General features: G+C 34.4%; 1 protein-coding gene across 6 annotated transcripts in view; it reads right to left on the minus strand.

Moving 5' to 3' along the window:
- Positions 1–1,380: 1,380 nt before the first annotated feature.
- Positions 1,381–14,203, minus strand: part of XRN1 (5'-3' exoribonuclease 1) — a 32,087-nt gene continuing 19,264 nt past the window's right edge. The window contains exons 27-43 of one of the 6 annotated variants that reach the window (XM_015871464.2): positions 13,252–13,387; positions 12,714–12,770; positions 11,937–12,069; positions 10,930–10,999; positions 9,527–9,752; positions 8,781–8,879; positions 8,023–8,067; positions 7,681–7,795; positions 7,050–7,114; positions 6,558–6,662; positions 6,075–6,200; positions 5,568–5,724; positions 5,121–5,302; positions 4,796–4,909; positions 4,598–4,709; positions 3,259–3,416; positions 1,381–3,062 (exon numbers count right to left, since the gene is read on the minus strand). In XM_015871464.2, the coding sequence (XP_015726950.2) occupies positions 2,772–3,062; positions 3,259–3,416; positions 4,598–4,709; positions 4,796–4,909; positions 5,121–5,302; positions 5,568–5,724; positions 6,075–6,200; positions 6,558–6,662; positions 7,050–7,114; positions 7,681–7,795; positions 8,023–8,067; positions 8,781–8,879; positions 9,527–9,752; positions 10,930–10,999; positions 11,937–12,069; positions 12,714–12,770; positions 13,252–13,387 (2,191 nt within the window). In that variant the 3' untranslated portion in view covers positions 1,381–2,771. Of the gene's footprint in view, positions 3,063–3,258; positions 3,417–4,597; positions 4,710–4,795; positions 4,910–5,120; positions 5,303–5,567; positions 5,725–6,074; positions 6,201–6,557; positions 6,663–7,049; positions 7,115–7,680; positions 7,796–8,022; positions 8,119–8,780; positions 8,883–9,526; positions 9,753–10,929; positions 11,000–11,936; positions 12,070–12,713; positions 12,771–13,251; positions 13,388–14,203 lie in introns of all 6 variants that reach the window. The other 5 variants (XM_015871459.2, XM_015871460.2, XM_015871461.2 and 2 more) reach the window with 5 other exon arrangements.

Raw genomic sequence — 14,203 nt, forward strand, 5'->3', positions numbered from 1 at the left:
CAGACACAGACACAATTTATAAAATTATTCTATTGCATTAAAGTTTCATATAGCATTTGACTCTTCTTAATGGTTTTCCTTCAGTGTATCATATATTCATATTTTAAAATATCTTTGCACAGTCCTTTGTGCAAGTACATGCTAAAAATCTGCAAATGCACACTAGCACTAAACAGCACAAAAAATACATTCTGTATCCATTCATATGCAAATTTAAAACATTTCACTTGGCAGATAAACAATGAAAAGTTATCTTAAAAAAATCAGAAACTACAAAAATGCACACATAAAAGTCTTCCCTTTTTGATTTTTAGTAAAATACTGCTCTGTATAAGATCTAATGAAAAATTCCAGTGCTTACAAAATACTTTATATCTATGAGAAAAACAATTTATACCTGTATGAATTAAACAATCACCTCATTAAAATATGAAACTGAAGTCACAGGGAGATGGCATAGGTCAATGTAGATGTCACACATGTCAGGACATGTAAAACTGTAATTAACTGGGCACCAGGCAGTATCACAGAATATAAATATACGTACTAAAACCCAGAGCCTAATACGATATGCAGCAGCTACAGAAATTGTTTAACCAGCTACGTAGATTAAATATAGCAATGTTTTCAGTAGAGAGGGACGAAGTCTAGAAATGGGAAGTGATTAATAAAAAAAATTGCTGTTTACTGGTGCTAGCAGTATTGCATCCTTAGTATGTATTTTTTAATCTGCATAAATTGGCTCTCCAGATATATAAAAATTTGGTAATTTTACAGAAATTTGGAATTTCAACTGAAATGACAAAATCCTTACCGATCATATCTGTTTAAGTCTTTTGTGAAGACACCTGTGGTAAAGTTTAAAGCAGGCTACATTCCAGGGGATCAGGTAATACAAGAATCTAAGGCAGTTTAATCCCTATCACAGGAATTTCTAAGACCACCCTGTCTCTGATGATCAGGTAACTCATATAGGACACGGGAGACTGATATCTTTGTCTCATAGAATTTCACATAAACACTTTTGACATTTAAAAATCCTGTGAGCATCACATTGCAAATGACAATGAATCACCAACTTGTGTCACTTCCCCTTCATCGAATATGGCTTTAGAATTTTTTGAAACTAAGTGAATATAAAGAAAGCAACAACAACAAAAATCAGTGTATTCTTAAGACTGAATATAGACTATTCTACAAGGATTGTGATACTAAATAAAACATTTTCACTTCTATTAGCCTTCTCATAGGATTTAATGCTACTGATTTGGAGAAAATAGTATTAAGACAAATCACAAAAAATGATAATAACGTGAAACTTGATTCTAATAGAGTCTACAGACCTGCAGATCCAACACAAGAACTGCTTGGGAGACAAAATAAATCACTAAAGTGTAATTTGTTCCTCAGCTTTCTATTTTCAGAGGAAGCATATTTTTTCCTTGAATAATTAGAATAAAGAAGAAAAATGAAATTTAATTAGTGCCAATGAATAGCACCAACTGAGCCTTCAAATTCTTAGACTGAAGAGTTATCATTAATATGAATTCATTAATATGAAAATCAGTTCATGTGGGCAAAAAATGAACAGGTACATACCTTTGAACCTTCTTTTTTTGCACATGATCTAAGTATGATGTAATTACTTCCTACAACATAGCTCCCCCCAAAAATACAAATCAACTTTCTATAAATATTCTTATGGAACTAATGGTAGTTTATGATAATGTAATGACAACTTTGCTACACAAACTTCTGTAACAAACCCTAAAATAAATACTGAAAGTCACCTAGCCATAAAAATAACATACCGTAGAGAAAGTTTCAGGGCACACACCACTGGAGGGAAAAGTGGACTCTAAACATTATTTTGACAGCCATACTACACATCTTAGATAGACATCTTTAAACTTGATTTTATAATGTGGAAAATTTCAGGATATCACTGGCATTTTAGGGGACTGTGCAAACTGTAGTAGATATCCATGCTGCTTTATCACCAGAAAACAAAGAACTGTAATGCTTCTAGCTTTAAAACAAACAAATGAAAACGAAAACTTTACCAAAGAGGTCTCTACTTTGTAAAAATATTTTTATTCAATACATCCTATAAATAGATCTCTTTGAATGGATTCTGTATCAGCAAGCACATCTTGCACTCTGTACTAGAGATCAAGCAATACCTATTTTTGAAAGTTATGAAGTTGTTTCCCTCTGGCATAAAATCCACTAGTTCATAACTGACGCAATTTTGGCAGTTTAACTGTAGCTAAGTTTTAGTTATACTAATTCATCTCAAAAGGACCTGGAAAGCCAATATAAAAATTGCATTTAAATATTTGTTTTCCTTTCTATCTTGTTACACTATCTAAAAATAAGCTAGAACGCAAAATGTCATGCTAAGCAATATTTGATGCCCAACTTATTACTGCTCCATATCCCACTCAAAAAGCACAGCAGTTCTGAATTAAGGTTGCCACTGTTATTGCTGCTTACCCAGTGTAGTCAGTAAGCCACTGTTCAGAAACCTAGGCACAATGAATGGCATGGTAACCTTAACTCAGCATTTCCTGCTAATTTAAGTCAAAATAATAAAGTTTTAATGTTGTTCTCAATTTTCATAACAATCTGAAATTCACAGCGAATAAAATGTATTTCATTCTGTACTATACATAAAGTGGCTGGTCTTTTTATTAGAGCTTTCAGGGTTTTTTTTAAATGATATAACACCGGGGGAAGAGTTAAAAATAAAATACACCTAGCTACCATATTTATTCTGCAGATTTTGGTGCACCAAAATTGACAGCCAGCTTTCTCGGCTTTCGCTTGCTGGAAGTATTTGGTGTTGATTTGTTACGAGGAACGCTTGGAGTAGCCACATTGTCTTGAAACGAAACAGTAGACTGAGCAGCTTGAGGAGATTTTAAAGGAGCTGAAGAACTATCTTGCTGAATGTGGTCAGAGGACACTGGCTGTTCATTCTTTAGTGGTGCAGCTTGAGGGGAACTCTGAAACTCCTTGAACTCAAAGTTTTTCTTGCTAGCAGCCCTTTTTTTAGTTACCTTTAAATTAAATAAATATTATTTAAAAGAATGCATTCTTAAAAAAAAATACAAATATTCCACTATTACAAAACATGCACACAAATAGTTAATAAATTTTTAACACTAATCAGTTCTTCACAGTAGAGGCGTCATATTCATCATGTAGGTAATATTCTACTTTTGTAAAACTGTAAGACAAACCTGCCAAGCTTACCTGGAGAGGTATAAACTGGTTGTGAGAACCAACTGGTATCGTTCCTGCAAGAGACACATTTCCTGGATAGGAACCAGGATAATAGTGTTTGCCATGAATTGGCACTGGAGTTCCCCAGGACACTGGACCAAACATGTGAGATGGAGGTATTATATTAGCTGTGAAAATGAATATCTTTTAGCTTTCCTTTCTCATAAAGAGCATATCAACTCCCCCAAACCCAAAGCATCCTAATGACATTTGTATAAACATTCTTTCTCCAATAATGCCTTATTTCCTTCATACTTGCTTGAAAATAGGTAGCTATTGATTTTTCAACAACAAAAGCAATAAAACAACTACCAAACAGTTCTGCTTTTACAGTAAAACTAGGTGATGGCACTAAGCTGCTACATCTGTATTTGTAAGTGCACATAAATTTGTGTAGATTTTCACATCTTTAGCCAAGTGAACTATACTAGTCAGGGGAAGCTAAGATTGGCTATCAGGGAAATGTTGTCCAAGAGGTTTGCTGGGCACTGGAATACACTCTCCAGGGAAGGGGTCAAAGGCACTGAGCCTGAAGTAGTTCAAGAAGCATTTAGACAGTGCTCATAGGCATAAGGTTTAATCTTCAGACGGCCCTGTGCAAAGTCAAGAGTTGTGATCAATTAACCTTTTGGGTTCTTTCTAACCCTGGTTATTCTATGATTCTACCCTCAGGGGATGAAAGCAGACAGCAGTTGCTGTGTGGGTTACTAGGATACTACAGTTGTGCTGACTAATCTTACAAGCAATAAGGATGAGTTTTGCTCTGATACACAATAGTGGAGACAGAAATGCCACCATGATTTGTTACACTTAATATTTACCATGATACTTTTTTGCAGTATACAACAGGATTGTGATGCAGCACTTCAGTGAAAGTTTGTTCTGAACAAGTAAAATTACTAATGCCTGAAAAACCAAGCCTGAAAGCCAATAAATCCACATAATTAAAAATAAATAAATCCAAGGAATGTCTTCTGAATTTTGAATGGGAAGTACCAGCTTGGAACTAATTCCTATTTTTTTACTTTTTTTTTTTTTTTTTTTTTTAAAGGAAAAAACCCTACTAATTGCATTATTAAGGACAAGAAAGAGGAAATAACAATTGGGAGACACATGATTCTCTGAACTGATTTGCATTATTGATGAGAAGAGGTTCATGCACTGTTTTCAAAGCAGCTCAAATGTAAAACTACATTACAAGATGACCAAAAATGGGGCTTTATAGAAGGCATCTGTTTTCATACAAAGAAGTATTATAAGTACAGGCAATCGTGACAGTGTCTGAAATGTGTACTAGTCAAATGCTTACCGGGGGGCTGTGGAAAGACTGGAGGAATAGATCCAGGTGGCACAGGAACTCCTAGTGGCTGGTAATTTGGAAACACCGGTGGAGGAAAAGGCAAGTTAACTCCTACAGAGCTCTTTGAAAAAATAAGCAAAAGACAGATTACTGACAGACCCAATGCAACAGAGACTAACACTATATAAGATTCTTTGCTGTCCTCACCAAACGCTGTAAAGCAAAAAGTGCAGCTTTCTCCTTTGCTTCAGCTTCAGAATGACACTGTGGTCCATGAACCAACAATCCATTGGATAATTTTATGTGACAAACGGTCATAGTCTAGAAAAACAAGACAAGATTTTTCAGAGCATTTGTACTGCAGACAAACAGTGAAATGGAAACAGGGGGTTTATTGTTTGCTTTGAAAAAAATGGAAACAAAAGGAGCTAAGTTTTATTTTTAGATAGATTTCAGTACTCAGTCTGGATATTTAATGACGAGCAATGGATACTAAACTGAGAACTTGAACTTTGCAGAAAACAAGTTTTACCTGTGGTGTTTTTACGAAAGAGAAATCAGGTTGTGACATTCCAACCAGAGAACAAATACGAGATAGTTCAGAAACAGGAGTAGACAATGTAGGCTGCGGACCAACAAAAGGGTGACCTCCAGTTTCCAATGCTGGTGTACTCTGAGGGCCTCCAGTGCTATGAGGATTGCTCATATAAGCAGCTGATTAAAAACAAAAAAAAGCTGTATCACAAATATTTCCTGCAGTGAAAGAAGAGTAACTTTGTTATCAGCATTAGTGAATCACATTTGTTTTTTCTGGTACTTTCACATCTGATGAACAAAACATGGGAGAGTATTGTATAAATTAATTATTAACGCCGAATAAAAAAGTAGAACAGAAAAATGTGGACATTTAATTACTTCATTCTGAGAATACACACTGAAGCATACAGAAGCTCTCAATTATGTTGATGTCTAAACATACCCATTTTCTTTGTTTGCCTGTATTGCAATGCAGCTCCATGGCAATCCTGTCTACCAGGGGAAGCAGGAACATTGTTAACTTGGGTTTTCACTTCATTCCTTGTTACCAGGTCGGAGCCATCAATCTTCAAAATTTCTTTAAGCATCTGTGTTCCTTTCTGTAAGAATAAAACAAACTTCTCAGGGACACAATAGCAATCAGATGACACAGCCTCCTTACTTCATTCTAGATATTACAACCAAGTATTACAAATTAAATATTACAATCAATGTTAACCAAACCTGCCTTTATGTTTTTCTAGCAGTTGCATTTTTAACAAAGCACAGGTAACAGCAGCTTTACAATTTATTTATTTTTTTTAATTTTCTTTAAGAATAGCTAATTAGAAGCTCATTGATATGTTCAAGAAGGCTGAAGGAGGTTTCATGGAGTTTCTCGTAATAAAAGCACTGGTGATCAGACAGCAGAAGCTAAATTGTCACCAAATGCTTCCTGCGGCATACAGACCATAGCAAATGACTGTGGTGATAGATGTTCTTCATTTGTAGCTCTCTCTTCCTTGGGAGAAGACTGTACTTCAATTTCCTTGGGAATTTTCAAAGAAGCAAGAAGGCTTTCAAGTTCACTGTCCTTCTAAAAAGAAATTTTAAAAGGTACATTAACTTTGTGCATTGCCACTAGATGCAAGAAGAAAGATGTATTAGTTTGAGATTAATCTTATGCTCATTCAGGAATCTTTTTTTTTCCCCCCCTTTGAGTCGGGACAGATCACAGCAGGTCACAAATATCCAGAGACCGTATCAAATTTTACACATAATGCGCAAGCAATCTATGAAGGGCTGACTGAAAGAATGATCAAGGCTATTTGAGTTTGTCTGGTATCTGTTACAAACAGGAACTGGAGCACAAGTGAACAGAAATAATGGGAACAAAACTAGGGAGAAATTGATGTTATTAAAGAAGCACATGGAAATCAACATAACATCCTACCTTTCCACCTGTACAGGGACTATCACTTGCAGTCTTCTGAATTACAGGCACAGATTCATTTCTCTTCAGAAGCTTGACATTGTGCTTATTCATGCCTGCAAAATTCTGAAAGAACACTACAGTATTTACTATTGAATACTAATACTTTATTACTATTATTATACTCTATTACTATTATTATTATGCAATTGAATTAGAAATGCATCTGCAAGTACCTTCTACAAGCTAATATTCTTAAAGGATTTCAAGTAAAATGTGTTATCCTACTACAATATAGTTTTTACAACCTGAAATGAATAGGAAAATCATTTGTTATCATCATCACATTCCTAACTCTCTCATTTTCTGTTTATAAAATCTCTCGAGAAAAAAAAATCTCCAAAATAATGTTTATGTATTGAAATAATCAAGTAGTGCGTCCACAAAATGATTAATCTGAACAGAGTATAGTGAAAAGATATGAAAACATTTACTCAGCATAGAATAAATTACCTGTTTGTTTGATATTTTATTATGGGGTTGACTTTCACCTCTTGTAAATCTGGAATCTTCTTTAACTACAAATAGAGAATAAGAATAAAAAACAGTTTTTAAGAACATTACAAAATATAAGAATAACAAATATTCAAAAAAGCCAAACCAAAACCTAACAAAGCTATTGTAGTACAGAGAGTTGCATTAATTTGAACAGTTGCATCATATGCCTCCAATTCATACTTGTAAGGTTATTTGATATATGCTTTTCTTATAGGGTAAAATACATGAAAATAACATTTTATTTTACATTCTACAAATGTGATTGCTTTCATGCATATTTTCAATGCCAATGTTTTTCTTGTTTGGCTGTTTTGCTGTTTGCTTTTTGTTTTACAGAGTCACTTATGAGGAAATTCAACATAGTGATGAGCAACTTGGTTTGAAGGGTATGGGATTAAATGTGGATTAGCTGCATACACACACCAGGGACAGTACATGACAATAACAAGTACCAAATAGTGCTTGTATAACTATAATGCATCTTTTCTTCTTGTCAGTAACTATAAAGACACACAATAGCCATCTCAACAAAAAACAGATAAAGTAACTAAGTTCTCTCAAATGAGGTTTTAATCACAGTACTTACATTTTTTATATGGCTCCTGTTTTCTTTGCTGACTTCTAAAGCTGCCATCATTGAAGCCTGGCTTGTAGAACTGATTGCCAGATCCCAGCTTGATTTCTTGAGGTAGAACTGCACCCTAGAATATCAAACATTAAACTTTATCAGGAGAGCTACTATCACTTACATAACAATCCCTTTTCATTGCCTCTTTCCTCTCTGTATATACTGTACAACAATATTTTGATCCATGAAACTTACTTGCAACACTAACTAGGAAGTCTTCTGATGTAACAAAATAACGTAGGGAATTAAGAACTTCCATATTTTCAATCCAGAGATTTGTTTAGAAGTGTATACACTTACCTTCTCATGTACATTTTGCTGAACATGGTGAGCCTTCCCAGAACCCTGCAACGATTGCCATATATTGCAAAATTCATCATCTTGCTTATTCTGTGCCTGACAAAATAAGAAACAATTGCCCAAAAAACTCAACGGCCTTAAAAATCATATACAAATATATTCTGGAAATGCTAAGGCCCCAGTTTAACAGTACTCAGACAACAGAACTTTTCATACTGACGTTAGAAGAATTTGCAGGTATTTAATGCATGATGGGCTACAACGTATTTACGCAATATATTTTCCAATGAATCACTATTCAGTTGTAATTGTGATGAGCCCAGTGCTGGAGATTGTTTTCCTTTGTTCACTTACAACTTTCAGAAATTACTAACATAGAAAAGATCACTGACTGTAATTAAATTCAGATGATCATTCAAAATGCCTTTGCATGCATGCTCTCATACTGAAAATACGCTTACGTTTTATGAACAGTGATTTACTTTTAAGGCCTTACCATGGTCAACTACTTCATTACTGTACAGGTATATCACCACAAAATGAAAGCCTAGATATGCAAACAATAGCTCTATTGAAAATCCAGAATCTGAGGTAACAAATGATTTTTTCATTTACGCAAGAACTGGGACAAGTACTGCCCCAGTCCACACATGGGCTCAAACAGCTTGGTTTTCTTACATCACAGATGTTTGTACATGATGAAAAAGAGCATGTGCTCTGAACAGCGGCCAAAATACTAAATTAATGAGGACACTCACTTTATTTTTCTGATCGCTACTCGGAAACGATCCTTTGTGGGGTGAGTTGAAGGTCCCCTGATTTTCAGCCCTGAGATTGTAATGCTGTCTTCCATTCAGCTGCTAAATCAAGAGAAAGGAGAAAAATTTAAGTGCGTCATTACTCCACATTTTCTTTTGAATAGTACTCTTTCTTTTATAGATTTAGAAATATGACACAATTCTTCTCTAACACATCTAGCTCTAGCAACATTTAATTACTCACTGCGCTTATGTTTAAAGTCACGTATTAAAAATGAAAGATTAATTAAATTGACGAGAACCCCAATTCATCTGTCATTTTTCCTGCTTTACTTCATTTCTGAAGTAATAATAACAAAGATACAAAATTCACAAGAAAATCACATCTTGTCTTTGCTGGGGTACAAGATTGACCTACAGCAAACATTAAGGAACAGAGCATTAAGGAAATAACTGCATCTCAGCCAAATCAAGCTGCAGTGTCAATGCTCTGATCTGCATACTCGACTTTTGGAAATGCAACCAAAGCTATTCAAATAAAGCAGAACAACTGTCAGAAAATAACTTCTGGTCTTTTTAACTACTGAATGAATTAATTTATTCGAGATAAGAGTTAATCTATTTCTAACACACTGACATAAAAAGCAATCTTTTCTCAGTATCCATAAGGAAAACAGCCATGTTTACAATTCAGCTTTTCTGTAAGAACTATGTATGTCCATGTTTAAATCAAAGTAAAGTCTTACCTGAGTAGGAACAAAAAGGGAACGAGGGGAATGGTTGAGGCCTCCCAGATGCACTTTTTGTGAGCATACAGATGATAGATCAGATGCATATGAATTGTAGTTATTCACAGCTGGCTGAGGTTTAACTATGGCGGTCAGTTTTTGATTTCCCATTTCTGACCGAACACCATGAGACAGGTTAATTAAGGCACTTGATGGCAGACGATAACCTCTGGCAGGTGAGCACCTTAAGGAGAGCAAATTGAACATTTTTTTGATGTTGATATTTCAATACATCTGATTTGACAATGTTGTTGCCTCTATACAAAAAGATTACTCAAGTTTAAACATCAGAGTTTGAAAACCAGAGCCAATATTGAAATCTAGTACCTTTACACACAACATTAAACTCATCTGTTGTGTTCCTCTTTGGCCTCTGGCTTTCAAATACTGCAAGATCTACTGTCTGAATTTGAATTTATACTGCATCTTTCAGCACTAACCTCAAATTTTAAAAGTGAGAAATTGTTACATCATTGTTCTGTAGAGTAAGCATTTCTGTAAAAAAGTGTGCGTATATATATATATATATATATATATATATATATACAAATGAACCAGAAAATTATACTTTTCCCAAAGTGAAAGCTAAAGCCAGTAGCAGAACAATAATCAGAAGAACTATTTAGTCAGTTTTGTATAAATCTTGATACTGAAGATAGTGCTCTACAGGACATGTTCTTGAAAGGAATAGGACTGTGTTATGCATGCTAAAGACAGGGAATAGGCAAGACTCTTCTAACGTCTTAATAAATTTACTTGTCTAAATGCAATTAAAAAAAAAAAAACAACAAGCAAAAACAACAAACAAAACCCAACAGTAAAATGAATACTGCTGAGTGAAGTACTGCACTTTGAAGTTTACCTGCTTACTTAAACATGGAAGAGTTATTGCACTCTAAACTAAAAACATGAATGATGCCTCCACCTGAAGAACAGTTAAAGTTTTTAAAAGGCATTTAATTTAGAACTCAAGTACCAATTTTTGATTGTTCAGAGTCCCTTTTTTAGAGAAGCAAATGATTACTAAGTCTGTTTTTTAACTATATGTTAATACAGTTAAAATAATAACCTGATAATAACCTGATAATAACCTGTTTTATTTATACATTTATTTTAAAAAGACATTTCAATCCAGAACTTTATTCTGCTGGTTCATAGCTTTGAACTCTGGAAAAACAACAAAAAAACAACTTAAAAGCATTTCCACTTCATAAAAATGACTCCTACTCAAAAAGATCCACGATGATAAATATAATTGAAGAACAAATCTCAAAAAAAAAATAAAAACAGGCATCCAAAACCACTGAACCACTGAACCCAGAGGCCAACAATGAAATGGCTATGAAATCCTCCGCACAAACCTGATAGTTAGGCCTCCAAGGAATTCTTCATCAAACAAAACTTCAAAGAGCACGTCTGTTTCTCTACTGGCTATAGAAAATGAAATAAACTGTCATACTATGTCTGTGGCAAGTAGCTGTTTAATATAAACTACGGAATTATCAGTTACGCAGTAAATAATGAAAATACAGCCAAAAGAAATCCTTGTTCTTTAAATTAGGAACGTTATCAACAACAATTCATAAATGTTTCCCCAGGGAAAGTCAAATATGGCTGCCCTTTTAGATGTACTTTTATCAGAAATATAGCGCACTTAACAACCTGCACATCGATTGATATTACAGGTGTGTTCACAGCAGTGTATCACAGTTGTCAGAAACCATCAGAAAAAAAGATGCAAGGCATTCTTTACATTCAGGCAATGAAAAACGGGCATCTTCAGCATTACCTTCTTACATAATGATAGATCAATATGGTGTTAATTTCTATTACTAGATATCAAACTTTTACATTCCATCTCTTTCGGTAAATCCTTTTGTTTACCTAAAATAGACAGCCTTCTTGGCAAAGAAGCTGTAAACCCACGTCACTTAGCAGAATCCAAATATTATAAACTAAAATCCAAATTTAAAAAATGAAACAAATTATATCTGATAAAATTGTACCTTCAATGTAATGTTCCTATTGCTTTTACTCCTAATTTATTTATTTATTTATTTTTAACTGTATCCACATCTCATGATTTCAATTAGCTCTTTTTGAAGACTAATATTCTCACTGACAAAGGGTAAGTAATTTCATATTCAAAGTACAGCTGGATAACACATGAAATTAAAAAGGAATATCTGTAGATTTATTTAACAGTAAATAGCGGCATCAAGCTGCATATGTTTCATAGGTGAGAACTACATGTGTTTACCACTAATATAGAAAAAAAAAAACCAACAACCTTTTATGAAGCCTAATTTCACATCACTTGCTTAGCTGTTATATAGCTATAGTGCTACAGTTATGAAGAAAATATTACCTCCTTTAATTCCTATAATGGTACCTCGAAGACCAACTGGTACAGAGAAGTTCTCTCTTACATTAACAACACGGTCAAACAGCCTATACTCTGCATCTCTATCTGGAACAACTCCATTCTGCTGTTCTAAAGGCTGCAAAGGATAAAAAAGGGATTACAATCAAAACACATTTATAACAGTACCCAAAACAAACTATAAAACTTACTTTGAAAAAAAACCCAAACAAAACACAGAATCCTTTCCATCCAGACACAATGCAATTTAAAAAACTATTTACTGCAACTCACTGCTTCTGCCTGAGGAACAGCAGTGCTGAGTGTGATTTAAGACAGAATGAGGGGACCAGTTCAGACAATCTAAAACCATCAAGTGTATCATCCCTGTATGAGTAATGTAGGCAAGTACCTGAGCAATATCAGGGAAGATGAGCAGCTGACCATATATCAAGAACCAAATGAAAAGGGTAACAGGGAAAAGGAGACAAATGAAAAGTGCATTTCTTTATACAGCCATGAGAAGCAGATGTCTTAAAGTCAGAGAAAAGAACTGAAAGTCATGTATGAGTATATACACATGAATGAGTTTGTAGCTACCAGAAAATTTTATAGACAGACTGCCATATCGAAGCTGATTTTCTAGGAGGTGTAAGAAACTTCATTGTCCATGAACACTGTTCTATAATTCTGCTTTCTTAAAGTTGAAAAGCTGAGGAAAAGTAACAGTGATCTCGACAGCATCCGTTCCAAATAAAATTAAAGATGTTTCATGTCACTTACTCTATACAGCAAATGGGGTTTCACAGTTACTCGCACCTTCTTGTTGCTCTTTCTCTGCTAAAGGAAACATACAACAAAACATTTGAAGAAATAACGTAGAGTTCCTTTGTTTAAAATAAAAAGGCTTTGGGGGACCTGTAAAATTAACTTGGTTAAATATAATTTTCAAAATGTGACTGAATAATTTTGAAGACCTTGCATTGTCTAATGCCAAACTCTAATGCCAGAACACCAATTTGTGTCCCCACCAGTAATTTCAAAGGAATCAGCCCATTATTTCATTTATCTTTGCCTTTACCTCTGGCTTTAGTAACTCCCTTGGCAACTTTTTTGATCTGTGGTCCTAAGAAAATAGCTTCTAATTTTCCTCACTGAACAAGTTTTCACAAAAGAGAAATGCAATTAGTGTACTTGGAAAAAGCATTTCAGTAGTTCAGAATATATAATGACGCCTTTCTGAAATCACCAAAAAGCAGAGTTCAGAGTATGGCCTAATGCTGCAGAATCACCTCAAAAACAGTGGTATTGAGCTGCATACCTTGCATTTTTCTATTTCTTCTTCAATTTTCTCAACGATAGCTGCATCCAAAATTTGCAAGTCACAAGATGAGCGAGATAAAGCAGAGACAGGATGTGCCTTCAACCAGGCAACAATTTCTTGAACTTTCTCAGCTCTAAATAAAAGATGAAATGAATTTAAGCCTTTCAAGTATGTGTGTGTGTTTAGTTTATATACAGTTTATATATATAGATAGATATACACGTATAAAGTAGACATTTTACAAGGTTCCCTGATTTTAATACTGAAGGATGATGATATAGGCACTATGCTTGTATATATTCAGAGTGCTCTGTGACTTAACGTGAAGAATTAACATGCCCAAGTCTAACTGAATGATGCAGTACTGTTTCAAATTTCTAATCTTAAAGTTTTTCCTCAAAAAAAAAACACCTAACCAAAAACAATCAAAAAAGCCCTACAACCCAGGAAGTTATTAGAGTATTTAATAAATTGTGTTTGCAACTAAAAAACTGTGCTCAGCTGTGATTAAAGTTTCTGCAGCAAGTTCTCATAGAACAGTAAAGTGAACTTAAGGGCATGCCTCTGAATGTAAATAGAGCCCAAACCTGGAATTCTTATGATAGAAAAGTCCATGAATATGTCTTACTACCTAGCAATAAAGTTTCTTTGATTTTTAATGTTACTATACTGCACCTGGAATGTAGCTGATCCCTGTCTTCCATGATGCTGACTGAATAAACGCTAAAATCTGCACCCAGATTTAAAATAAAAATGACCTTTAAACACTTAAAATAATTACTGGCTATTTTCCAAAAATCTCACATTGACTGCCACAATTTTGTGAACTACACACACTGAAGCTAGCAATAAAAGCAAATACGTTGAAGTAGCCACAGAAAGCTACGTGTCTCATTTATTATTACTCTTGGCACAGGACTCTGACAAAGACTTGGAGACAACAACTGAA

This window comes from Coturnix japonica, chromosome 9, assembly GCF_001577835.2.
Source record: "Coturnix japonica isolate 7356 chromosome 9, Coturnix japonica 2.1, whole genome shotgun sequence".
In the NCBI taxonomy this organism is placed as follows: Eukaryota; Metazoa; Chordata; class Aves; order Galliformes; family Phasianidae; genus Coturnix; species Coturnix japonica.